Raw genomic sequence first — 27,077 nt, 5'->3', positions numbered from 1 at the left:
CATTTGGTTCTTGTAAATACCCATGGAAATTTTACCATGTCCTCTGTTTTAATAAATTACTGTGAATTTCTTTATTAGATCTTTTTAACCCAGACAGTTGGGAGAAAGCATCTGGATGAGGTGAGGGATGGTCATCAAGTAGTTGATAGTAGGAATGAGAGATGGAGGGCACAGGACGTCTTGAGTACTGAAATTAGATGGAGGATGATCCTCTAGGTACCAGAGAATCCTTCTTTGCCTCATGGTTTTGTCTCTTTTGACTCTACTGCTATTTTTTCCCCCAAATCATCATGAACCCAAGTGCCCATGTGTGCATGTCAAAGTGGATACTGAACATATTGAATTAGATAGGTAAGTTCTATATCCTTCAATGGCTTATAACAAAGCCAAACAACTGACCAAATTCGGATGGACATATCAATAAGAGTTATATGAAAGGAGGTGAGACAGCAAATCTGAATTAATAACATAGTATTCATGGAAAACTGTGTTAGTAGATTTTTTTTTTATGTTTAAGTCTGAGCCCATTGCCTTGGGGAGAATTGTGGACTCCTTTTCCACTTAAAAAAGTACTTCTGGAGGAATCATCTTCTATGCATTGCAAGAAAAAACAATCCTGGGGAGTATTAGCTATGAAGACTATGCAAGAAAGGGAGAGAGTTAACTGAAGATGGGAACTGAAGTTGGAGAGTAAGGGTAAGGGTTTTGCTAAGAAGACTTATCAAAGCAGATGAAGAAGAAATATGCAGACCTTGACTTACCGTTGGTTTTCTGTATTATTTTCTGCACAGAAATAGAAAGTCTTGAACTCTTCAGATGGAGGTTTGAGTTCAATTACTGACTGCTTGAAGCTAAGGATCTGCTCGTTCACCCTGTATCCTTGCAGATATAGACCACCTACAGAGGGTGAAAGAAAAAAAAATGAGAATAGGGAAAGAGTAAGATGGGAAAAAAGGGAATCTGAAAAAGCATCAAGAAAACTTTGTATCTGAAGGAATCTAATTCTAGGTGTCTAATTTTATAGATGAAGACACTGAGACTTGGAAGAATATGTAATTTAAGGTCCTCCACTAACGATTAATGGCAAGACTGGTAATACAGGTGCATTTCCCAGTTTTCATTTTTGTGGTCTTCTCATTACGTGTTCAGTATTTAGCTTGGGTTACTGTGGGTCTAAACCAGGTACTTTACCTGGAGGACACATTTTGAAATAAACTTTTTGGTATCAAAAAGTGACACCTGCAATATCACATTAGAGGAAAATTAAATACTATTTGCTTAGGCAGAACCATTAAAACAGCTTTCCTGAATAATAATGGAGATTGCCAGCAGTTTCTAAAACCAATGTAGATTCTCACCTTCTTTGTGAATATGCAAAGCACATTTAAAATATGAACCCACAGGGTGATATGAGGGAGCCAACTTGAATTAAAATGAGAATAAATGACTGGTTTTGGAAGATAATTTTTTTCCCCATGGTCCTTTGAGTCCAAGTTAGTGGTTATATATTTCTTGGCCTGAATTTTGTTTCCATTATCTGGGGGTAGAGAAAGGATATTGGTCTGGGGGAAGAGGCTAAAAACTCAAAACCTTTATGTGTTTTATAGTGTGTTGATGCTCTGCGGTAACCTGAATCTCATGTACACAATCTAGGTAACGTCATTAATATCAGTGATTAGATGTTTAAACCTGTTTCTTGCTCTTGCTAACTCTTGTTCTAATCTCCCACTTCCTCCCAGGAGCCACTTTAGTGCATTGTACTAACAAAATACAAAAATACAACTTGGATGTTTGCTCTATCTGGTAGTTATTCTATACCAAAACGAAACCATGAAGGAAAAATTTCATCCCTTTGACTATGGCTGACCTTTGTTTTCCTTTTGGTTATATTTGGTACTGATGTATACTGTCCGGAAGTCAGACATTTTTTCTTTTTAAACCGAAAGAGTGGCTTTTGGACTTTAAAATTTGTCTGTTTTATAGGGGGGGGTTTACTTTTTTTTTTTCCCTTAAAATTTGTTTGTTTGTTTGTTTGTTTGTTTGTTTATTTATTTATTTATTTTTATGAAGTTTATTGTCAAATTGGTTTCTTTTTTTTTTTTTTCAAATTGGTTTCCATACAACACCCAGTGCTCATCCCAAAAGGTGCCCTCCTCAATAACCATCACCCCCCCTCCCCTCCCTCCCACCCCCCATCAACCCTCAGTTTGTTCTCAGTTTTTAAGAGTCTCTTATGCTTTGGCTCTCTTCCACTCTAACCTCTTTTTTTTTTTTTTTTTCCTTCCCCTTGCCCATGGGTTTCTGTTAAGTTTCTCAGGATCCACATAAGAGTGAAACCATATGGTATCTGTCTTTCTCAGTATGGCTTATTTCACTTAGCATAACACTCTCCAGTTCCATCCATGTTGCTACAAAGGGCCATATTTCATTCTTTCTCATTGCCACATAGTATTCCATTGTGTATATAAACCACAATTTTTTTTATCCATTCATCAGTTGATGGAAATTTAGGCTCTTTCCATAATTTGGCTATTGTGGGCACCTGAATGGCTCAGTTGGTTAAGCATCTGACTATGGCTCAGGTCATGATCTTATGGGGGGGTTTAGATGCAACACTAAATTAAATTTTTTTTTATTTAAAAAGAGTGAGTTTCAAAGCTAACTTCTAGAAATGCATTCATTTCAGAAATGGTTAGATTTTTTTCCCCTTTAGTAGGTCTCAGTAAAATGGTATTTATAAAAATCAGAGAGTGACTTGTGTCTTTGTGCTAATCTACACTACACAACATGAAATTCACACATTTGAAGTGGGCAATGATTTTTAGTTTATTTATGGAGTGGTGTGACCATCACCATAATCTAATTTTAGAACATTTTCATCACCTCAAAAAGAAACTCCATACCCAGTAGCAGTCATTCCCCATTTGCTGCCCCAACCTAACACTAGGTGACTCTAACCTACTTTCTATCTCTATGGATTTGCTTTTCCTGGGACACTTAATATAAATGGAATCATACAATATGCAGTCTTTTGTGACTGGCTTCTTTTATCCTGTATGATGTTTTCAAGGTTCATCCATGTTGTGTCGTGTATCAGTACTTCATTCCTTTTTATGGATAAATGATATTCCATTGTATGGGTATACCACATTTTATTTATCTATTCATTAGTTCATGGATGGACATTTGAGTTTTCTTCATTTTCATGACTATAATGATTAAAATTATAAATACTTATATACAAATTTTTGCATAGATATATATTTTGGGGTATATCCTAGAATTAGAATAAGCAATGTGCTAGATGTGTCAGGACTATAGGCTACCCAAAGACATATCCAAGGGTTATTTTGCTGTCTTAATTCTCTGCTCCCAACAATAGCACAATGCATTTATATTACTGTACTGGTTTCTGACGTCTTCTTACTTGTGAGATTTCCCTTTCTCATATGTCTAAGCAGATATGAATACCCTCTTCTGTCCCTACACTTTTTGAGAATGGATAGAAAGTTTTGTCCAAAAATATGTCTGCTACAAACAGGACAGTTTCTGACCCCTTTTCTAACCAGTTGCAGGGTAGAAATGATTGGCAGTAAAGACGTCTGACTATAACCCTATTACCTCATTTGAGATGACCTCATTGGTCCAGTCTCTATCTGTTATTAAGTAGCAGCAATAAATAGCAAGCTGGCGCAACATTTGGACAGAGATTTCTCAGAAGAACTATGCAAGCATTAAGTGTTCCATTTGTTGCAATAATGTAAAATATATCTGAGAAGTGCACATAGACCTTGATGTGATTTATTCAAGAACAATAGTTAAGTCACAATTTGTTACTTTCAGCTTTTGCTGGAGAGAGATAAGAGGGAAAAAAATCAAGTATACGGTGAATGACAAGGAGCCTGAGGGCCTATGAAGAGGCATTTGACCAAAGGGCTTTTGGAAATACTTGTACAGTGGCTTTTTAATATTAGCCAGCATAGGAGAGGCCGTGATGCATATTGTTAAAGTATGAGCACTTTCCTTGACAGTAAGCACAGACTTCAGGGAGCTGACCAGTGCTATTTCTACAACTCTTACAATACACATTAGAGGCATGTTTATCTAGCTGAAAGTACAATGTGAGATTCGCATCTACCCTGTTTTTTCCAGGAAATTAGGGCCATGTGGCTTCTCACGTTGCGTACTTTCCCCTTTCACTGTTATCGTTTCCCTGCCTTCTCTTTGCTGTCCCCGGGATTGTCTCAGTCCCTCAGGTGACTGTTACAGTAAATAAGTCAGGTCCCAAATACTACACATACCTTTAGAAGAAATATCATGTGAGGTGTTCGGGATCTCTTATAAAGAAGATAAATCAATGGGATAAAATTAATATAAAATCAAATGAAAATAAAGCAGTAAAGCCTCTGAGATGCTGTGGTCAGGGGACCATGTCTCTATGAAGTGGTGACCACAGAAAGTTGAGTCTTAATAACAAAGCAACTAATATCCTAGGTGGATGACAAAGATAATTGAAAGGAAAGAACCTAAGATTCTGAACACAAAACTGACCAGGAATGCAGAGACAATGTTTTTGTACATGAGTATTTTTCCAGGCTTTTTGCCTATGATCCAAAGATGTGATAAATACAGAGCTCTATGGGTTTTCATACAGTTAGACCAAAAGTTTTGTGGAACATTGTGATGTACCATGATATTTTCTATTCAATTAAATTCTATTCTGTTGTACTTTTTTTTTTTTAATGTTTAGTTATTTTTGAGAGAAAGAGAGAGAATGATAAAACCTGAGCGGGGGAGGGGCAGAGAGAGAGGAAGACACAGAATCCGAAGCAGGCTCTAGGCTCCAAGCTGTCAGCACAGAGCCCGACATGGGGCTCGAACCCACAAACTGTGAGATCATGACCTGAGCCAAAGTTGGACGTTTAACCAACCGAGCCAGCCAGGAGCCCTTATTCTGTTGTACTTTTAAATACTTGCCACAACCTACTACATTGACTGCATGGCTCAGTAAGGGGGTAAAAACCTGTGGTTTGGCGAATAATGCTATAAATAGTAACCAGGGCCTGTTTCACTGGGCTGGAGAATAAGGAACCAAGCAAGGGTAGGATATGCAAGAGCCAAGCAGAGCTTGGACAATACAAGTGAAGGAGGAACTATAGATCAGACCAGCACAAAGGTCATTCACTTAGCATAACCTGGAAGAACTGAGTATAAGTATTAGAACTCTGTACAATCTTTATAAATATAACGATTCACATTCCATGCATATAAAAATGATTACATTCAACTGAGTACTTTATTTTATTTTTAATTGATTCATTTTAGTGCCTGTGGTGTTCATGGCACAGCATAGGTTCAGCCCTAACTCAATAAATTTCTTCACTGTCCTTACAATTCCCAGTTGTTGTGATAAATAGTTGGACTGTGCAGATCATGGCTATGGCAGCCAATGTGCTGATTTCCAGAGACTAGATGCCAAATACTGAGTACTACTTTAAGAAGACTAATTTCTGGCAGGGAGTGCTATATATAGCATTATGGCTAAGAGTTTGGGCATAAAGATTTGGATAGCATTTGCTCAAATTTTGTCCCCTAACATCTAGGTGACCACATCAGCATGTTAGTTAATTTCTCTAAGCCTTAGTTTCTGACTTATACTGGGGCAATAACCGTGGATGTTTTGCAAATATTAGTTTTAGATGATGAGCATAAAGTACTTATTTAAGTGCTGGACACACAGGAAGCATTCAGTGAGACATACTTTCTGCCACCAATACACCTGAGCAGAATGATCCAGGCCTCTCAAAAAAATGCGGCTCCCCAGGGCAGTGATTCTTAGTGGACAGTAGAGAGAAGCATTTCTCTTTTGGGGATTTTCCACAGGAGATTTCGATATGCCTCTGTCTCAGCTTGGGTCTCACTGTGCCAGATCATTGGCTACGGGCCTCAGGTCACGATGCAAGTTAAGATGTATAAGATTGAGAAGGGCTCTTAGGAAAAGAATGTAAACCTCACTGCAAAATTCCAATCTTGGGAAGGGTAAAGCACCCCAGAAGAGCTCCTGCACAGCCACCTTAATGCTAATGAAGAGTGAGCTGCTGATTAACCTTGGGAGAGCTTCCATCCGGACCCAGCAGCTGTCAGGGTGAGAGTGGGGAGGAGGTGGAAGTAAAGTGTATTTTCTGGCACAAGGTGCATGCTTAGGCAAATGGCACTTTTTATTCACGAAAGAGTAGAGTCATGTAAAACCCTAAATCACAGGCCTCGATTTTAGAACATGGCCTAGACATAGCATTTTCCTTTGGAATTGCAGTAAGAAAAATGTTCTTTTAATCCATATTTGAGATAATTTGAGCTAGAAATGGAGGGCCCGTGGACATAGGAATATTTAAGATGTATGGCTGGTTAAGAATGAATGGGCTTGGATTACATATTTTTATTAGTCACAGAATGATCTTTTTTAAGAGAGGAATTAAAAATAGATAGAAATTAGGTAACTTCCTAGGGCTAGAAAGAGTATGATGTATCAGAAAGACTAGGCATCTGGTGGCCTGAGTTCTGGTTTTGCCTTTGAATTGATTTTCCAATCTTCTAACCATTCTCTACTATTACATGAGGGGATGACAAACTACTCACACTTCATGAGAGTAATGGCCACTTGGGGTCATTTAATCATTGATTCATTGATTCATTGATTCATTCATTAAAAATACATAGTATAGGGTCATCTTTGGAGCATATAGTCCCTTAGAAGAGATAATATGGCTCTCTGGAGGTAACATACAAGGTAGAGAGTGGTAAGTGTCACAAGATGGGTAAATGTGGAAGTTCAGAGAGGGGAGACACTTTATCTAAGACCATTTGGGATTGCTTGACAGGAAAGATGGCTGGTGACTGAATAAAAATTTGAAGGGCAGGTGGAATCTGAACAACTTGTGTTGAGGAATCAGTAGATATACACCGGTTCAGGGGAAGGAACTAGAAAAAGCAAAGACATGGTGCCAGAAAAAGGTTTAAGACGTGTGGTGAGTTATGGAAATAGAACATGACCATGTTTGATTAGAGTGCAAGGTGCTTTAACACAAGGAGTGGAAAAAAAAACCAGAGAGAAGGGTTTTGAGACAAAGTATAAAACTCTAGAGTACTATCTATGGAGTCAACAAAGAACCATGGAAGGTTCTGGAAAGATGTGTGAAATGATAAGAGCTGAATATAAAGAAGATGTCAATTTTTGTCTATTTTTTTTCTTTTTTTGGTGTAACTTAGGCTACCTGGGTTCAAATACTTTCTTCACCATTTACTATCCAGGGGACCACAAGCAAATGATTTAACCTTGTTAAGCATTAGTTTGCAAACTGGTAGGTGGCATAATAGCCTATTTTCTGAGAGTGTTGTTGAAATTAAATAAAATGGTAAATAAAAATACTTAACAGAGTGACCAATACAAAAGGAGGACTTACTAAATGGCAACTCTACTTTTGTTATTATTTTTAGGCCATTTATTAGTAGCCATTTTCCAGTTCTCCAAGTAGAACTTTTCTAAGTAGGACCTCCTTCTGACTTTTCAGAATAAGGGAAGCCACCTAGTGGCTGTTATTACTGTTTTAAACTTGGAGTCAGTAGCAGTCTCTGGGCCCCAGGGGTTTGGAAGCACTTTGTTAATATTTCAGTTTGGAATAATCTAAGCATCAATCCTAAACATTCCCTTTGAATCTATGGAAACAGTCTCTTAAAAATGAGCTTCATTGATTTGGAAATTAAAATGATTCAGACTTTTGTGGTGATATTTTATAATAAAAATCCCAATCCATGACTACTTTGGAGTTTTGTTTTATTTACCTTCATTCCCATCCTGGTATCAGGTGCTTAAAACTATGGACTTGGGGAGTGCCTGGGTGGCTCAGCTGGTTAAGCCTCGGATTCTTGTTTTTGGCTCAGGTCATGATTTCACGGTTTGTGAGTTCGAGCTCTGTGGTGGGCTCTGTGCTGACGGCATGGTGCCTGCTTGAGGTTCTCTCACTCCTTCTCTCTCTCTCTGCCCTTCCCCCACTCTCACTTTCTCTCTCAAAATAAATAAATAAACTTAAAAAAAAAAAACTATGGATTTGGAGTTAAATAGCAACAGCCTGTTGTGTAAGTGCTTAGAGATGCTGGCTATCTCTTAATAGTTGAAAATATTTTGGGTCATGTTATAATATTCTCAAATGGAAAGTTCAATAAGTGAAAGAGAATCATTATATCATTCATCCTGAGTGACAAGAAATGGACCACAGTGTGATATTCACCTCGTACTTCTTTTGTACTTTCCAAGAAGGCTGAAATGGTCACCAGATACTTCCTTCCCATTTGGCATGGCTGTCTAGCTTAAATAAACATAAGCATTAATGCTAAAAAAATGACTGGGATTCCAGGATGTTTACTACTGCTAACTATTTAAGGTTATTCATTTGGGGAAAAAAATCCAAGTGCAAATAAAATAGCAATAATCGCTTTTGTCAAAAACTGCAAAAGTCTAGGGGTGACTGGCTGGCTCACTCAGTGGAGCGTGTGACTCTTGATCTCAGGGTCATGAGTTCAGTCCCCACACTGGGGGTAGAGATACTTGAAAATAAAATCTTTAAAAAAGACTACAAGAAGGCAAAATATTTCTTGTCAAAATCAGACACAACTATTTTATTATTAGATTATCAAAGAGGCACCTGGGTGGCTCAGTCGGTTAAGTGTCTGACTCTTGGTTTCGGCTCAGGTCATGATCTTGCAGTTCATGAGTTCAAGTCCCACATCGGGCTCTGTGCTGACAGTGTGGAACCCTCTTGGGATTCTCTCTCTCTCTTTCTCTCTGCCCTCCCCTGCTTGCTCTCTCTGCCTCTCTCAAAATAAGTAAATAAACTTAAAATAAAAAAACCAAATTATTAAATCATATTGTTTATATGCCCATTTTGCATATATAGCTTTTAATATATATAGTTTAATAAGTATGTAAATGTGTACATTTTATAGAGTGAGAGCTTTTTATAGAGAGAGCTTTACATGTAGAGCTTAAGTCACCCTGATAACAATTACCTTGTGTGATTTCACAACAGTCCTTCGAAATAGCTATTTGCATTTTACCAATGAGGAAGGTAAGTTTTAGGAAGTGAAGTAACTTGCCCAAGGAAAAGTGACAGTTAATGTTCCTTTTGTTATTCATTTGTCCAACATTAGGAATGTTCTGACAAAAGGGAGTTCCTAGCAGAAAGTTATTGACATTAACTCTGAATGCCATCAGTAACCAAAAGAATGAAGGAGCTCACTTTTGCTTTTCTAGGCAAAAAAAGCTTGGGTTTACATCTATAGGATCTGGAGTTCGCTTGGCTGTGTTTAGAACTCAGCTTCGTTGCTTACTATGTGTGATCTGGTAAGTTAAGTAGGCTTTCCAGCCAGTTTTCTTCTTTGTAAAAGGAGGATAATAACAGTATCTCTTCGCTGGAGGATAAATGAACTAATTTAGGTAAGGCACACAGTATAAGGCTTGGTAAGAGGTCCATAAAGGTAGGATGTCACTCCTATTACTATTGTAATTACTATCATTTCAACTGAAAGTTGAGTCCATACCTGAGGCCTGGGTGGAGCGAATGCTAGCATAGAAGTACAAGCAGCCATCCTTCAGAATGCAGTAGTGCTGGACCCACATGTCTGTATTTCTGTCCAGTTGGTGCAAAAGGCCTAGGCACTCTGGGTTCTTGATAGCCAGGGGTGGGAGGTTACTGTTGTGCAGGGTAACGTCTTCCCAGACATGGTTCTGCAAGTGTAGCACAAAGGGATCTTCTGAGTGCTCATCCTGTGCCAGTGGTCATTGACTCCCAGGAGCCAATGACATCAGCACTAAGGCTGTTTGTCTTCAGAAAAGGCAGTGCCCTCAGTGATTCTATTGCCAAGGCAATTTAATACTTGAGCAACTAGCCAGAAAACCTGAATTCACGTCCCTTCTCTTTGGTTTCTGTTCTAGTGTCAGGAAATCAAAAGATTATTTCACTGACCACTGGGATTGTCCTCTTAGCCCTGTTCCTGGCATGCCTACTGTGTCTAATAGCAGCCGTTGGTTCATGCTTCACTTTAGAACTCCCATTTGTGCAAAGGACCAAGTTAAAGGCCCCAGGCCAGATCTGGCCTTAAGCTCACATGGTCAGTGATGTGCCAGGTCATGATAAATCCAGATCTTCTACCCTGGAGGGCAGTCCTTGGTCCATAGGCCTGAGAGGCAGGCTTTCTCTGTAACCTGACCTGAGGCAGTAGATGCAATGCTTCATCTCGTTATCACAATGCCCTACCAGGTGCCGGCCAGTTTCTCTTCCATATTTAGTTTCCATTTTGCTCTTTAGTTTTAAAAGGGCAGTGCAGAAGATTTCAGAATGCAGAGCCGGCTGTATTCTTTGCTGTGAAGAGGGAGCCTGTGGGGAACTTGGGTGTTCCTTTTTCATTCTGCTACAGACACTCTGAATGCATCAGCCGACTAGAGCCCTCTTACAAATATCAGCCTACTTAGGATGACACATTGGAGAGATGGATGAGTGTATTGAGCATTGTGTTCCAGGTAAAATGAAACACAAGTCTTGCTGTTTCTCATATGATGATGCCAGTGATTGTTCAGAAAGTCCACTTACAGGACACAGGGCAGTACATTTAAGCTCAAACAATCCAAATTTCCCTGAATGTGTAAGAGCCGAAACATGTAGAGAAGATAATGGATAGTAAATACCTTTTGCTTGTATGACATGTGGTGAGGAAATGAGCATATTTAAAGGAAGTGTATGACCTTATTAGAAATCTTACACATAGCATACAAAGGAAACAGTTGGGCACTAAAGCAATCCCCTCCCCACCAGCCAGGTGATAGCACTAGCTCAGAAAGTGGGGTATCAAATGTCTTAGGGGCTAAAGGAATGACTCACCTGTTGATGTTAGGAAGTTAAAGGTCAAGCCCAAATTAGAAAGTATATTGCTTCAAGACTGGGAGTTTTGAACAGGTAGGAACAGTGAAAGTTGGGCTAGTATGTGTCCAAAACAAGGGTATGGCCATTAAGCAGTGCATTTCTGAACATGCAACATGCAGTTTCTAACATGCTGCTCAGCCTATGGCTCTATCCTAGGACATTCCTGAGATCTTGTACTTGGGGATTGAAAAGAAAACAGAAGCAGTGGTTTAACCTCCTGGACTGCTCCCTGTAAAATGGAAATCCCACCCCAATTTGTGACTACCTAGCGAGTTCACTGAGAGAAATGTCACACAAACCCCTGAAAATAAAAAGAACAGCAGGAAGGCAAGTTCCCTCATGGAATCTGAATAGAAATCCCTGTTAACTTAAAATCCTCTTTCCCAGCTTTTAGAGCAGATCTGAGAAGTCCCAGGGTGAACTGCATGACATTTGACTTGATCCTTTCCCCCTCTGAGGAGAAGAGCAGGATGAAGGCAGAGATGAATATCAAGGATACCTTACCTGGCGGACAGGATGGATTGCTTTGTCCATTGCCTCCAGCCACCTGAAAGACAGTAAAATGAGAGGAACTCTCCTTTGGGGACTGGGTAAGTATCATTCGGAGGGGCTTGCTCATCTCCCTGGAAACCCATCTTCCAGACAGAATACTCCTGAGACTCAGATATATTTCACGGCTGGAAGATGATGGTCGAAAGGCAACACATTCTTACAAAATTGGTATTACTGGATGGCAAAATCCCACCTCCGCCAGGCATATTTAAAATAAATTATTATCCTTCTCCTTTACCACTGTTTAATTAGTGACTAAGATAAAATTTCTTCACTCTTTATTTTACCAAGGCATGTGAATTAATTACCACCAGCAGGGCTAGTAACGATTTGGTGTTAATAACTATAAGGCACGGGCTATTACAATATGGAAAGACTGGCAGTCACTGTCCTTAGCTCCCTCCCCAAGTGTTCCTTGGACAGAGTAGACACATTTAGTGCACCATTAGTGCTCCTACTTGAGGTCTATATTTTCTTAGTCTTGTCTACTTAGCCAGCTACCAGCCTATCCACCCCATTTGCCAATCTTTTAAATTTTCTTTTAAACCCTGTAACTTTCAATCAAACCATACTGCTTGCTCTTCTCCCCAAAGTTTGATTTATTCCCTCTGCCTTTTTCTGTTCCATTTCTTCTTTTGCACGCTTGTCTGATCCTGTGCCACACCCTTTGTAAACTCTTCCCTCATCCCCGCCTTGGGAGATCCTCACTCCCTACACTCAGTTCCTGTGCCACTTTGTCTTCTCCTGTAGCACTTTTTAATGTTTCTTTGGCATTACAAATATGCAACCAAATGCCCTATCTTCTTAGTTCTGAGCTTTTTTGAAGGCAAGAATTGGCATTTAATCATACTAATAGTCTGTGGAGAACTTAAAACACTGTCTTGGGCACATTAGCTAACCAACAAATATTGTGTTCCTGAATTGAAATACAGTCAGGTTACCATCATCATATTTCCCTCTTTGTCCTTTAAAGCAACATGCATTTGAATCAATAATGTTCTACAAGTAGGAACAGTATATTGTTTGTCTCAGAGGTTTCAGACCTAGGCTTCTCTTTAAGATTGGAACTGAGTCCAATTCCTTTTTTTTTTTTTTTTTTGAGTCCAATTCCTTTTAAAGAAACACTCAACACCGTTGACCTCTTACCTTTTTGTCAGTCTCCCTTACTTCTACTCCTTCCTACCTTCACCCTAAATTAGCAGCACTTACACTGCACTTTTCAGTTGACTCACTGGATTGACCAGTGATCTCCATTCCCTTAGGGTGATACAGCGAAGTAATGATCATAAGCCACTAAATGCTTAGAATTTGTAGGCTACCCTCTTAGAAAGCCTGCATACCTCTACCCCTCCAGTTGGGTTGTATGCTTAAAAATGTCAACTGGATTCATTCCCCACAAAACTACATTATTACTATTTATTTTGCTCATCTCCCTGTAGTGTGCTAAATTGCAACCCTACTACATTATTTTTATAGCTAGGACTATCAATCTGATGGGCTTAAAATATATAAACCTGGTAACTTAGGGAAGCTAGACGTGACCGTGACACTATTAAGCTTTTTTAGAAAATGTGTAGATCTAAAGTAAATGAGTTAGGAGAAGATGTTTCAGTTCTTTAGCAATTCTGATAGAAAAAAAAAACTGGGGGAATAATGAAGAACGCAACTTTACATACCTAGTAAAAAGATAGTTGATTGACTCACACTATAAACTTGCTGTTCCCTTCTCTACTTCCAACCCCCAAATCAATAAGACTGCTATTGAAGAAGCATTCCTCAACCCAAAGTGAGACTGGTAAGATCACAGATTAATGAATTACCTTTTCATTTCTTGGTTTGAGGTTGCACAGAGGCAAAACGTTCTATTTCCAGACTGAGGCACACAGTTAAACACAAATGGTTTTCCCAAACTGCTATCAATGCCAACTTCTGCACCTTCTAATTTTATTACTTCTAGAGGCGAACATTTTCCTTCATCCTGTAATTGATAAGGAAGAGGTTCAGCATGGGCACTGCAACTAAGCAGATAAGAGCGAACATGAGTGAAGAAAGGAGGACTGAAGTTATTTTTTTTATAATTGACTGTATGATCTGAAATGAAATTATAACCCAAATGAGTTTTTGTTGATTATGCTCCCCATGATATATTCCATGGAACTTCAGATCTCCAGCTATTATATTTTTCCACATCCCTTTTGAATACCCTCTATTAATATGCATTTTATTTATGCCAACTTGGGAAAGTATAGTTAATTATTAATGCCCATTTTTCCTATGAGAAAAAACATTAAAAGAAAATCACATGGGAATGCCTGGATGGCTCATTTGGTTAAGCATTCGACTTTGGCTCAGATCATGATCTCCCAATCCATGGGTTCAAGCCCTATGCCAGCCCTCTGCTGACATTTCCGAGCCTGGAGTCTTCTTCGGATTCTGTCTCTCCCTCTCTCTCTGCCCCTCCAACTCATACTCTCTCTCTCTCAAAAATAAATAAAACATTAAAAAAATTAAATTCACATTATAGGGGCATCTGGGTGGCTCAGTGGTTAAGTGTCCATCTTCAGCTCAGGTCATGATCTCGCGGATCATGAGTTTGACCCCTGCATTGGGCTCTGCACTGACAGCGTGGGGCCTACTTGGGATTCACTCTCTCCTGCTCCCTCTGTCTCTCCCCCAGTTGTGCGTGCACACATGCACATGTGTGCACTCCATCACAAAATAAAGCTTCTTAAAAAAATAAAAGAAGTTCACATTACAAAATATATGTGGTTGGTAGTGACATGAGATCTCTAGTTAGTTTCTACAATTAACATGTACTCCATGCTTACTGAGTATGGCCCTCTTCTAAATTCTTCACATCTCTTAATTGGTTTTGCTTCACAAATGCTTGCAAGGTAGTTGCTTTTATCATCTCTATTTTACAGATCAGGAAATTGCAACTCAGAGAGAATCAAGAACACTTTTCTTTAAATGACAGTATTTTAAAATACCACCTATGTATGCAAGAGTAAAATAATTTTACAAGTAAATATTTTGTTATATTTATTTTACAATTATATCTCAAAACATCCTGTCCACTATTCATGTCCTCTCTAAAAATGACTATATTGTCGTTTAATTTATGTACCATAAAGTCACTAACTATATGCGTACAACTCAGTGGTTTTTTTTAAGGCAAGGTACAGAGTTGTGAAACCGTTGCCACAATCTAGTTTTAGAACTTTCCATCAACCTCCAAATTTTCTTTCAGCCCATTTGCAGTCAATTGCCACCCTTGCTCCTCCAATCATAGGTAATCACACATCTGTTTTCTATTCCTATGAATTTTCCATTTCTGGACATTTCATATAAGTAGTATCATGTACTATGTTCTTTGTGATTGGCTTCTTTTACTTAGTGTAATGTTTTCAAGTTTCATCCGCAGTGTAGCATTTATTTGTTCTTCATTCCTTTTTATTTCTGAGCTATTATTCTATTATACAGGTATACATCATTTAGTTTGTCCATTCACAAGATAATGGCAATTTTTCTTTCAAGTTTTGGTCTATTTTGAATAATGCTGCTATAAACATTTGTGTACAGGTCTTTGTGTGGACATATGTTTTCATTCTCTTTGGTACATTACTAAGAGTGAAAGTGTTGGGTCACATCGTAGGTTTAATTTTACAAGAAACTGCCAAACTATTTTCCAAAGCGGCTATACCATTTTACATTCCCACCAGTAGTCTATGAGTGTTCCAGATTCCCAACACCCTCACCAATAGTCTCTAGTGCTTGTCTTTTTTTATAATAGCTGCCGTCCTACTGGGCATGTAGTAGAATCTCCTGGTGATTTTAATTTGCATATTTCTAATGGCTGATGTTGTGGAGCATCGTCCATACCAGAGGCTCTTAACCAGTTTTAGGTAACGACTTCCTTTGAGATGCAGATGAAAACCCTCTCACCCCTCCCCTAATACATTTATATGTGCACATATACACACATGTGTGCATGTAAATACATGTGTGTGAGACATGTTACATGTATACACATGTATGGGTACATATAAACACACATGTGTGTACATGCATATGCAGAAATTTTCTTGCTACTCATGGGTGGATGGAAACAAAAATATTCTTTGACCAAAAGTAATATCTCATAGTTGTATGGCACTTTAGTTTATAAAACATTTCCATGGGCTCTGCCTTTTCATGTTTTATAACTACTCTATAAAATAGGAAGCCACTCTTGGGGCACCTGGGTGGCTCAGTCGGTTGAGCGTCCGACTTCAGCTCAGGTCACGATCTCGCGATCTCGAGGTCGGTGAGTTCGAGCCCCGCGTCGGGCTCTGGGCTGATGGCTCAGAGCCTGGAGCCTGCTTCCGATTCTGTGTCTCCCTCTCTCTCTGCTCCTCCCCCGTTCATGCTCTGTCTCTCTCTCTATCTCAAAAATAAATAAACGTTAAAAAAAAATTAAAAAAAAATAGGAAGCCACTCTTATCCCCATTTTCTAGAGGAAGAAGCTGAGTTTCAATGAGATGCTCCAATGTTACATAGAAATAGAATTTGGACACTGGTCTTCTGTCTCTGTCCTCGACACTACTTCTGCCATGTGTCTGGCTTCTTAGGCCATGGAAATTTGGGAGACTGCTGGATCTTAGATTCAGCATTTGAAGGCTATAATATTGAACATTTTAGGAGACACAGTATGTCCTGAAGCCACTAGCTTTCCTGGAATAGAGACAGAGATGCAGAATTTCAGTCTGTTTTAGTAAATATAAAGAAAGTAGCACATGTTGTAATCATTGGACATGGTCAATACTATGATATTAAAAATCAGAAGAATATATTTTCATTTGCTTTAATAAGGATAAAGGCTTTACATGCCCATAATGGCTACTTATATCATTTTCACAGGAGCATTGCAAACGATAAAAAGATATGGGAAAACAAATGAAGCCTGGAAATTTTATTCTCATGAGAAGTAACAGATGTGCTCATTTACTAAGAGCAAACACTCACTTGGTTTGCTTTCCTTTGGGCCCATTTTATAGATAAGATGATATGTCAGTCTCTCAGCATTAGCACCATTAGGTTACTCTAGAGCTACCATGTTCTCCACATCCTTTGCTGTAAGAGAATGCAAAGGACTACATTCATATGGCATGTGACACAACCCAGAATAGTGCCTTAAGTCACTTACGAGGCTCTTTTTCCTCTGCTCACATAGCAGCTATGTCAGAAGAATGAATGATTGATGAATGGATTAGATTAAAAACTGAATGCTACCGTCTCTTACATGGCCTCTAACACGGCCTGGATTCCATTTTGGCTACTCTCAGCTGCTCCTCATTGTCCATGATTATGAGCCTGCTGTGGCCCTGGGAGCAGCTGCAATAAGACCAGGCACACAGAGCCCACGTAGCGGGTGTGGTACTCTTGCAGCCGTGCTCATTCATCTTACTCTTTTCTCTCGGTTTCACCAGTCCAAGCACCTTTAAACTCCACTCTTGTGGAGATAGGGGGTTCAGAAAAGGTTCTCTTTTAGTTGAATCCAAATGCTGCTTGGTCTGTGGGTCTGTATTCTCCAATCAAATGTTTTCTAGAGATAAACAACAATGAGAACCCCAATGTGTCTTACTGCCATGCCCTTGGGGTCTTTAACTCTTCCCTTAAGCAAAACTCAGTCCCTCAGTTTAATTCTTAAATGGGTTCTGCTTGAGTCTTTCCCTCTGGCTCTGCCAAAAGTCTGACTTATGTAGGTATTGAAAACAGCAAAGAATTTTTAAAGACTGGTTTCCCTAGGTGGTTTCCCTGGTTTCCCAAGCACCTGGGTGGCTCAGTCGGTTGAGCCCAACTTCAGCCAGGTCATGATCTTGTGGTTCACGGGTTGGACCCGCCTCGGGCTCTGTGCTGACAGCTCAGAACCTGGAGCCTGCTTTGGATTCTATGTCTCCTTCTCTCTCTGCCCCTCCCCTGCCTGTGCTCTGTCCCTCTCTCTCTCAAAAATAAATAAAAACATTAAAAAAAAAAAGAGACTGGTTTCCCTACAACTTTATATTCTCCTTTCCAAGGAATGGAAAGACTCTAGCTTCATTTTTTTATTCCTGAGCCAAATGAGAGATCCAGTTGCTTCATGGATACGAGATTGAGTAAAATAGAAATGATGCTGAATAGAATAATACCAAGGAATTGTTTAGTGAGGTCCAGAAGCTATCAACTGAGATAGAGGAATTTAGGCTGTTTATGCCAGGTGGCCTTGGATAATGTTGACAGTGTCTGTCATGGAAATAAGATTTCTACAGAAATGATTCCAAAGGTCAGACTGCTCAGAAAAGGGAAATAGTAAATAATAAGGACAAAAACCCAACCCAGAGTGAATCCACTTATAAATTAAATTATTTCTATAAAGAAAAATACAGACAAGGACATCTGTATCTGTCTGCAACCTGGGCTTTCTGGTAAAATAAAATTACCTACAGAGGTTTTTTTAGTTATTTGCTTCGGTCAAAATTTTGGTTTACACTTGGCAGAAATATTTTGTGGTTGCGTCTCTTTGTCTAAGGAAAGAGAAAAGGTTAGGACACTATACCGACATGTTTCACTTTATCTAAAGGCATAGCCATGAAAATCCATAAACTAAGAAGGAGGAAAAAGGCATCTTTAGCCAGAAAAAGGAACTGATAATTCTCAGTGGGGAAAACAGAGCCAAAATAAATTTAGAGGGAAAGAAAGCATGTCCTAAAGCAAAACAGCATATGAAAGGTACATAAAACACACATCTAGACTGCTATATTTAAAGCTAGCAGGTTGAAGCAAAATTGAGGGGTGAGTGCCTCTTGGAGCCTTATTAATGATGATCAGAGCCTTTTATCTGTAGGCAGCAGTTTGGAGGCTTCCCTCCTCCCTGGTGTCTGAAAACCATCACTCTGATAGCTAGGAGGCGGTGGCCTCTGTCCATGTCATAGCTGACTGGATCAGGAGGGTGGCAAAGCCTGCAAAGGTAAGGAGAGATACAGGATGCTTTCGCTGGAGTAGCCTGTGTTACCTATCTCTGTTCTTGATTAAATGGAAGTTTTGACCCTAGGGACTGCATTCCCCTCATGACCCACTCAAGATTATTACATACATGTATGTATGCATTTGTTTATTTATTTATGATGTCCTCTTTTCCCTCCAAGTAGGCAAGAAAGCATAGATGAAGAAAAGAGGACAGAGAATAAAGAGCATGCACGTCAGACTCTTGTTTGTGGCTGGTACTGGGTTCTCTGACAGAGCTTTGTGAATTTAACGTTTCTCTTTTTGCGTTTTTCAAGAAATGGAGATGATGACGATTTTATTCCCCACAGTTGCAAGAACTCTTGTCTGAATAGAAGTGCGTTTCCTGCTCTTTCCCTACTTTTATAACGCCTGGCTGCCACCAACACCAGCAGAGGTAACTGGCTGCAAACTCAGAATTTTGTGCTTTTCTTTTCAGTTTGCTTGGAGTAGGGAGCCATGTTTTAGGAATGACAAATACAGGCTGGCAGCATCATGTTGTTTCCTGGCACCGGGGAGACTCCAGGCTCCAGGAAACACAAGTGGCTTTTGGGGCTGGAGGAGTTCATGTGCACACAGACCAATGCATTATGCTGCTCCCAGACAGACAGGCTTCCTGCTAGAAAGTCAGCTAAGTGGAGGGATGATAATGAAGTTGGAGTCTGAGCTGCCCATGCTTTACAGCTTTGAAGAGACACTTCTGGCCTCAGTCACATGTCTCATTTGTCACCATTTTCCGTGGCTCCTCAACTATCCCTTAGAGTGGAACAACTACCAACCAGTGAGAACAGAAAGACTGTGGAGCAGTTAATCTGAGTCATAGTCATGACCTTTCCAAAGTTGTCAAAAAGTTACCAGGTTAACTGTAAAATCAAGATATTCTGCATCTTAAGCTCTGCAATTGAATGTTTGTCCTACAAGCTTTCTCTCTGAACTCAGCATATTCTCAGTTTGTAGGTGGATTCTGAAGCCAGACAGGCTGGGTTTGAATCCTTATGTTTGTGGCCTTGGGCAAGTTACTTCAACTCTCTGTGTCTCTGTTTCCTTATGACAGAGAATTTAGTTAATACATATGTAAAGTTTTCAGAACACTGCCTGGCACTTCATAAGTGATATATAAATGTTAACTTTCATTCTTACGTAGAAATTTGATGAAAATGAAGAGTAAGAACCTAGTATATTTGTTAACTGAGCATCTTTAATATGGATGTCAAAGTAACTTTATTTAAAGTAAGTTCTTATAGCTGTCTCTTTTTTTTCTCTCCAAGAATTACAGGTTACATGAACAAGGGGAAGGGCTTAAACTCTGGGAATCTCAGTGTCCTCATTTGTAAAATAGGGGTAAAAGCACCCTCCTTTTGAGGATGAGAAGAGATCATCTGTGTAAAGTGCACATAACAATGAGGATTTTTCTTTCCTGTATCTGGGGTCCTGTATCAGTTTAAGTGCAAATGAAGTGTCCTTACACTATCGCTATGACTCAGGATGCTGTATGAGGAAAGTTCTGTTCCAGAACCAGCAGTGGTTATTACTGAGAGGAGGGCTGGGCTGGGCTGGGACATGGGTGGGGATGGGGCCGGAACAGAGGGAGAAGGTAGAAAAAGGGAGGTAGTCTGGGCAATTTCACTGTTTTATTTTGGAAGGGAGTTGTGATGATTTCAGTGGTTGACTTCTGTGCCTGGGTTCCTGTTAACCTGCCCCTCACTCAGGGATTCAGAGGAGTCAGTATTTGCCTCTGGTTATACTTATGCTTAGAGTCTCCCACAGTCCATAGATAGAAGCTGCCTGTTGGAAGAGCCAGATGCTTACTAATGGCTCTCCCTTCCTCTGTCCTGAGAGGCTGCTTTTTGGTCCAGTCATGCCTGGATTAACATCCTGGCTTTAATGAATTTCTCTCTCCTTACTGCTCTCTCTTGCTCCTTTCCTTTCTCCAACACCTACTGAGTGTGTCTGTACCTTCTGCCAGACTTCATGCTAAGTACTAAGACCCACCATGGGTTTTAGTCTTAGACTGATTTGCTAGTCTTCAGCCAGTCTCATTCTGGACAATGAATTCCTTAGCCCCTTTTCTGGTCATGTTCTTAGGCTCTGGGATTCCCAAACCTCATGTGCTCATTATTACTCATGGTCTTTTGCCTACCTCATTCTGCCCTATTTTGACCCTCATTAGGAAAGGAGTGACCCAGTTCTTCTGAGAGGGAGTGTTCTGATCCTCAGTGGATTCAGATGTTTATCCACACACACACACGATAGCATACTTAGCACTTCGGAGTTGAGGGAAAGTGTTTCTCTTTCTCTAATCTCTTTGCAGATCTCCCCAAGCTTTTGTAATTTGGGGTATGTTATGCACTGAGTGTTTGTGTCCAAGTCCAAAATCCATATGCTGAAATCCTAAACCCCAATGTGATGGTGCTAAGAGGTGGGGCCTTTGGGAAGTGATTAAGTCATGAGGATGGAACCCTCATTAATGATATTAGACAGTCCAGAGAGCTCCATTGCCCCTTCTGCTATGTGAGGACACATACAAAGGACACTATCTATGAATCAGGAAGAAGATCTGCACTAGACCCAAAATCTGCCAGCGCCTTGATCTTATACTTCCCAGTCTCCAAAACTGTGAGAAATGAATGTTTGTTGTTTCAGCCACCCAATCTATGGTATTTTTGTTATAGCAGCCTGAATAGACTAAGGCAGGATGATAACCTAAAGCAAGAATTCTGTTTTTCCTTTGAAATATCTCACTCCAAACTTGTACTTCATTCCTAGTGATAGCACTTTGATCCAAGGTCTTGGCCTCTCATGCCTATGTCACTACAGCAGCCCCCTGGCTGAGCTTCTCGATGCCAGCACAATCTTGACAATGTAATTTGAATGGCCTGACATCACTCACCCAAGGTCTGCTTCCATGGCACTTCCCATGATACTACTTGCCAGTTTATTGCCTCTGAGCTCCAGATTTATCCTTCATTGCCTGATTTGTGAAAACAGACCTGTGACCTTCATATTTTAATATTAATATTAAACATAAAATTATAATATTTTTCCTTTGCCAGCTGGCATGAAATTAAACCTTGCTACCACATACTTCTGGAGGGACACTGCAGGAAGAAGGGTTGTTCTTCCTAGTTCCTGTAGATTGGACTACATTTTTTCTCTATTTCTCAGCCTTTGAGATTTCTTTTAGTGCTACGTGCTTATAGGATATAGCTTCTCCAGGGTTCCACAGCTCTCAATTTGGGCACTGGTGGCATACTGGGGAGCCCCAGACACCAAGGCCTGTGTTCTAGTCCTTTCCTCAGCCCTGTGGAGCTGGCCGTGTAGGAAATGGCCCCCGGGCCTCAGAGGTACCTAAAAGTACACTAGGTTATTATAGAGGGAGACTTCCTCTGCAACTCCCAGTGTCAGCAGCACCCACAGTGGCACTCCAGCATCTTCTATGTACCTAACTCACTCCGCATGGCCAAGTGTCAACCTCACCTCACCAGTGCCCTGGACGTTTGTTTCTGTGGCTGTTCTAATGCAGACACCAAGCTCTCTGGGCCTCACACCAGCAGCAGTGCTTGACACACTCAGTACTTCTGACTCACTGTACACCTGGCCAGCAGCCTTGGCTCACCTGAGCCCCAGGGGTTGTTTCTGCTAGCCCAGAGGCTAGGTACCAACTCTGGCCATGCCAGACCAGCAAAATCTTCCATCAACCAGTGACTGCAACCAACCTTCTCTGATGAGGCTTGTACCCCTATTTCCAAGTTAATGCTTCCTTGAGTACTTTCTCTTTCTACCTTAAGATTCCTTTTAGAGTTCTCTTTTTTTGTCTTTTTAATTACTTTCCTATCATTGGTTAATTGTTCTTCATATTAAACTTCTTCTGTTTAAATTACTATGTGTGATGGCTAATTTTCTATGGCAAAGTGGCTAGGCTATGTATGGTGCCTAGACCTGTGGTCAAACACTAATCTAGATATTGCTGCGATGTATTTTTTAGATGTGATTAACATTTAAATCAGTAGACTTGGAGTAAAGCAGATGACCCTCCGTGTAGTTAGTGGGCTTCATCCAGTCAGTTGAAGGCCTCAAGATAAAAAGATTGAGGTCTTCCAGAAGAAAGATTTCTGAAGAGATTGAGGTCTTCCAAAAGAAAGATTTCTGCCTTCAGACTCCAGTTGCAACATCAACTCTTCCCTGGGTGTCCAGCAGGACTGCCCTATAGAATTCAGACTTGCCAGCCCTTACAATGAGCCAATTCCTTAAAATCCCCTTCTGTGTGTGTGTGTGTGTGTATGTGTGTATATATACATAAACATATACACACATTTCCTGTTGGTTCTGTTTCCCTGAATAATACACTGTGCTATTTCTGTCCCCTCAGATACATAGACTTATGAACAAATAAAAAATAAGTAGTCAAGTCTTTCCTGCTGATTCCCAATACCCTCCATTACCTGAACCCATCATTTCTATCAGTTTCATTAATTGTCCTCAGCGTCCGTCCCAGGAACACAGCACTCATTCCTTCCCTGCCTGTCCTCCATTTCCCTCACCATTCATGTCCTCCTGTCTCTCCTCTTCCTGTTCATATTCTAGCCAACCTTCAAGGTTGGCTCTAATTCCTCTCCCTTCATGAAGTCTTTTTACCTCTTGGAGCCATCACCATTCTCTCTCTGCCTACAAAGAATGCCTGTGCCCTATCATTGAGAGCTAAATTATATTGCTTCATTTAGTTTGTGTGGATGTGGATGAGTGTGTGTGTATGTGTGTACGTACGTGTGTGTATGTGCGTAGATGCATATATATGTGTATATGTGTGCACTCACTAATATTTATTGAGGTTGAGTTCTTATTATGAACCAGGCACTGAGCTATATACTTTTAATCATTTAATCATCTCATCTAGGAGTTTTTTAGTCATATGCTCTTTGTATGGGCCTATTTATTCCTCTCACACTCAGTAAACAATTAAAATTTTTCTTCTTTTTTTGAAGAACCAAATGAGATTAACAAATCAGAACTATGGTCTCTTATTTTTAAGTAAGATGCCATAAGACTAGGGTACCCCCTTTTCAGAAGAAAAGCAACAGGTATATATGAGTGAGGGGAAAGAACGTGATATTTGTCAAACTCCTGTGAGAAATCTCTCTGTGCATCTGAAAATTATAGTTGCCTGCTGGTTTAGCATTTCTAATCAATAATAGAGAGAACCCTTCTCAATGAACCTGCCTCGGTTGAGATAGCCCATCCTGGGCTCCACTCTGAAATCCCAGGGAGGTGACAGAAAGGGTCAGAACACCTCCCCCATTTTGCATTAGTTGCTGTGTCATGTCTGCAGAGTTGACTGGGAGTTTCTAGCAAACCCCTTTCTGTCCAGGTGAAGTAATCTGAATGGCTCAGATCTTTGGAAAATGGAAAATAAATTTCACCAACATACTGTTAAAAATAATACAGAAGATCTCTGAATGCTGTTTGACCTTGTCTTGAGTGAAGAATAAAATGTCAGCAGACTGGCCCTGATTCTTCACATTTAAAAGGATTGTCTTAATACTCCTTGTTGATTGTGGCAAGGTTATAAAACAATCTCACTGTGAGGGCTGCATTATCCACATTCTACAAACCACGAAATGGCGACAAGTGAGGTTAAGTAATTTGACCAAGGAAATGCAGCTAATAGATGGTAAATCTAGGAGGTGAATCAAAACTTACTGAAGCACAGCATGAGACTGTCTCCATGAAATGAGATTTATTTCATAAAGGTCAGATTTACTATGTTCCATGCTCACATTCACCTGGGGAGGTCAGGGCTTTTGTTATCCTCATAGTTCAGGAGAAAGGCTTGGAAAAACTCAGTGAATTACCTGGGTCCACCCAGGTAGCAAGTTAGCAGGACTGAGGCTGGATCCCGGTCTGTGAGACCCAGGGCTGGTACTCTTAATCTCTTGTTCAAAAGACTATTTCATGTGGGTCTTATGGACCCAGGTAAATACAGGCTCCATTTGAGCAGATTATATGTTTTCCCCCAAAAGTAGCTAAGACAGGGCTGGATCCAGAGGAAGCGCTCAGTTACACACACCATGATCAAAGCAGACAACAGTTAAGGAGCCCATAGTCCTGGTATCCAGCACCAGTTTCTTTTAGGATAAGTGTGTTTTGCTGTGTTTCTTCACAGCTATGACATACTTCTCCAGAGACAAGTTTCCCTAGTTCTGTTTTCAGAAAACTTTCCCCCTTCATGGAATTGTGTGAAGACAAGCCACCACTTGTCTGATGGCTTTGGCCTTTTTCAATTCTTGAGACTCCACCAAGTTATAAGATTGGTCCTGGAGGACATGCTACACAGCACAGACAATGGCTAGAGCCAAAGGGTGGCCATGAAGATGGTCATATGCATGAAGGTGGTGCTGAGCAATCTGAACCCTAGTGCCCTGGTCGTGGCTCTGCTGCTTATGGGGTCCCTCACTCACTAGCTGTTACCCAAGAGTTGAAGGACACTATGGGCTATGTATCTCAATTCAAATGATCATGCACAGGGCTTTTGCCACTGCTAGCCTTTGATTAAGAGATTTCATTGATCATTAGTCCTTTCCCCATGGTGTGGGCAAAGAAAAACAACATAATGGAAGAGGTATTCTAACTGCTGACTAGACCACAGCTTTGGGATGATATGTTGGTTTAACGTGTTACACATTTGCACAGAAGTAGAATTGACTAGGTATTAATTTTCTCTTCAGTGGAAAAACATTAAAACCTCAATGCTAAATGGAATTTTCTTATAAAATGTTTTAGGCTCTGCACTCACACCATGGAGCCTGCTTGGGATTCTCTCTTCCCCCTCTCTGCCCCTACTCTGCTCACACTCTCTCTCTCAAATAAATAAGCTTAAAAAAAGGTATATTAAAATGTTTTATCTCTCTAAGCTGCACTTTTATTCTCCTGCATATAAAAAAGATGAAATGTGCCCCATTTTTATAGCTTAGCGATACTATTCTTGGGATTGGAGACTGTGACTTATTGGAAATATTATTGAATATAACAGCAAAAAGAATAGGTCTCTTTAATTTCTTCCCATTTGTTCCAAAGATTGTGCTAGATACTTTTTTATATCTGTTATTTTACAACAATATCCCTGTATGATATTGTATGGTGTTATGTATAGATCCTTTATGCCAATTTGAACTATGCAAATTTTGAGTAGTATTATGTAAACATCAAACACAAAATCAGAAATAAGGTGAATACTCCCAAACTTAAAAATTGACAGGAATTTCAAAACTTTTGGACCAAGAGAACTCTCTTGTCTTGAGGTAGTGTTCCTTTAGCTGGTAATTAGAATTCACCATTCTCTGTCAAGATTAGTCTTGGATTCTGTCCACTCTTGGGAAAACATTCCTTACATAAAATGCAGTTGTCTTGAATTGTAATGCCAGAGAGCAAAGAGCAGTGCAGTTCATTCCTTGCACATGGTGAGCAATTAGTAAATGATCATTTAGTGGATTTAAACAGGATGAATGTGGTCAGAAACAAGCTAGTTAGTCCTTTACCTTTGGAATGTGAGCCCGACCACTCTCTTTTCATCCTTTCCTAGCTCAAGGACAAGGTTTACATTTCTGGCTGAGGAAGCCTGGTAACCTTTGATGTCCAGCCAAGCACCACTAAGTGGCTTTAGGTTTATCTTGTCGATCTTGCTCTTAGACTCCTTCCTCCCTCCTCTCCTTCAGAAAAACAGCACATGTGTGAAGGCTTTCTGTACACAACTTTTTATTCTCAAACAATTGTATATCCACGGGAAATCAAGGAAATGTGTACCCTTCACTCATTCCTCCTGGCGTGCACGCACACACACATACACACACACACATGCTAAGCATCTCATAGAACGATAGTAGTACAGGTGTTTCTGAGGGGCGGTAGCTCACTGGGTTTAAGTTCTGAGGAAGAAGTCTACATTGAGATGCAGTTACCCTCTCCTCAGGACTCAGTCTGGGATGGGCATCATAGGCTTGCCACCCATGCCATCTCACAAAGCCCCACACGCAGAAGGATGCAATCAGCATCTTGAAACTCTTAAATATTTTATCTTTGGATTTACGTTTGTAAGTGAAATAAGATGAACAATGGGGTATGTGCCAGGGGCTTGGAGCCTCTGCACACATGTGGTTCTACCTCCCTGCTTCTGTGAGACAGAGTGTTGGCCTCCTGATCCTGCCCAGACACCACTGCTGCCTTCCCTTGCTGCGGGTGCTGGGTGTGGATGCCAGAGTGTTGGGTCGAATGGAAGGTATCTGGTGCCTGTGAGGGTCTGCACTTGCCTGGAAGTATCCTCATGTTTGAGAGAGTCATTTTATATTAAATAATACAAAACATCATGGCAAGTCAAGACAGAGATGGCTGAAGAAAGAAAAAGCTTCTAAACTGCATTTTGAACAAAGGGCCATACATTTTCATTTTGCACTGGACCCCACAAATTAGATTGCCATCCCTACTTAAAACTATTTTATAGCCCAGCCTATTTTGTAGCCCATGCCTACAAGAAATCTAGGC

The 27,077-nt window shown here is 40.2% G+C and overlaps 1 protein-coding gene across 2 annotated transcripts in view; it reads right to left on the bottom strand.

The window, feature by feature from the left end:
• LOC132681113 (uncharacterized) overlaps positions 1-27,077 on the bottom strand; it is a 123,268-nt gene that overhangs the window by 1,614 nt on the left and 94,577 nt on the right. The window contains exons 9-12 of one of the 2 annotated variants that reach the window (XM_060635250.2): positions 13,346-13,503; positions 11,478-11,520; positions 9,595-9,781; positions 762-897 (exon numbers count right to left, since the gene is read on the bottom strand). In XM_060635250.2, the coding sequence (XP_060491233.1) occupies positions 762-897; positions 9,595-9,781; positions 11,478-11,520; positions 13,346-13,503 (524 nt within the window). Of the gene's footprint in view, positions 1-761; positions 898-9,594; positions 9,782-11,477; positions 11,521-13,345; positions 13,504-27,077 lie in introns of those variants that run through there. The other variant, XM_078447637.1, reaches the window with a different exon arrangement.

The sequence above is a fragment of the Panthera onca genome, chromosome A1 (assembly GCF_046562875.1).
Source record: "Panthera onca isolate mPanOnc1 chromosome A1, mPanOnc1 haplotype 2, whole genome shotgun sequence".
Lineage (NCBI taxonomy): Eukaryota > Metazoa > Chordata > Mammalia > Carnivora > Felidae > Panthera > Panthera onca.
The sequence above is the reverse complement of the archived record's forward strand: the minus strand, read 5'-3'. Positions and strand labels throughout refer to the sequence as shown.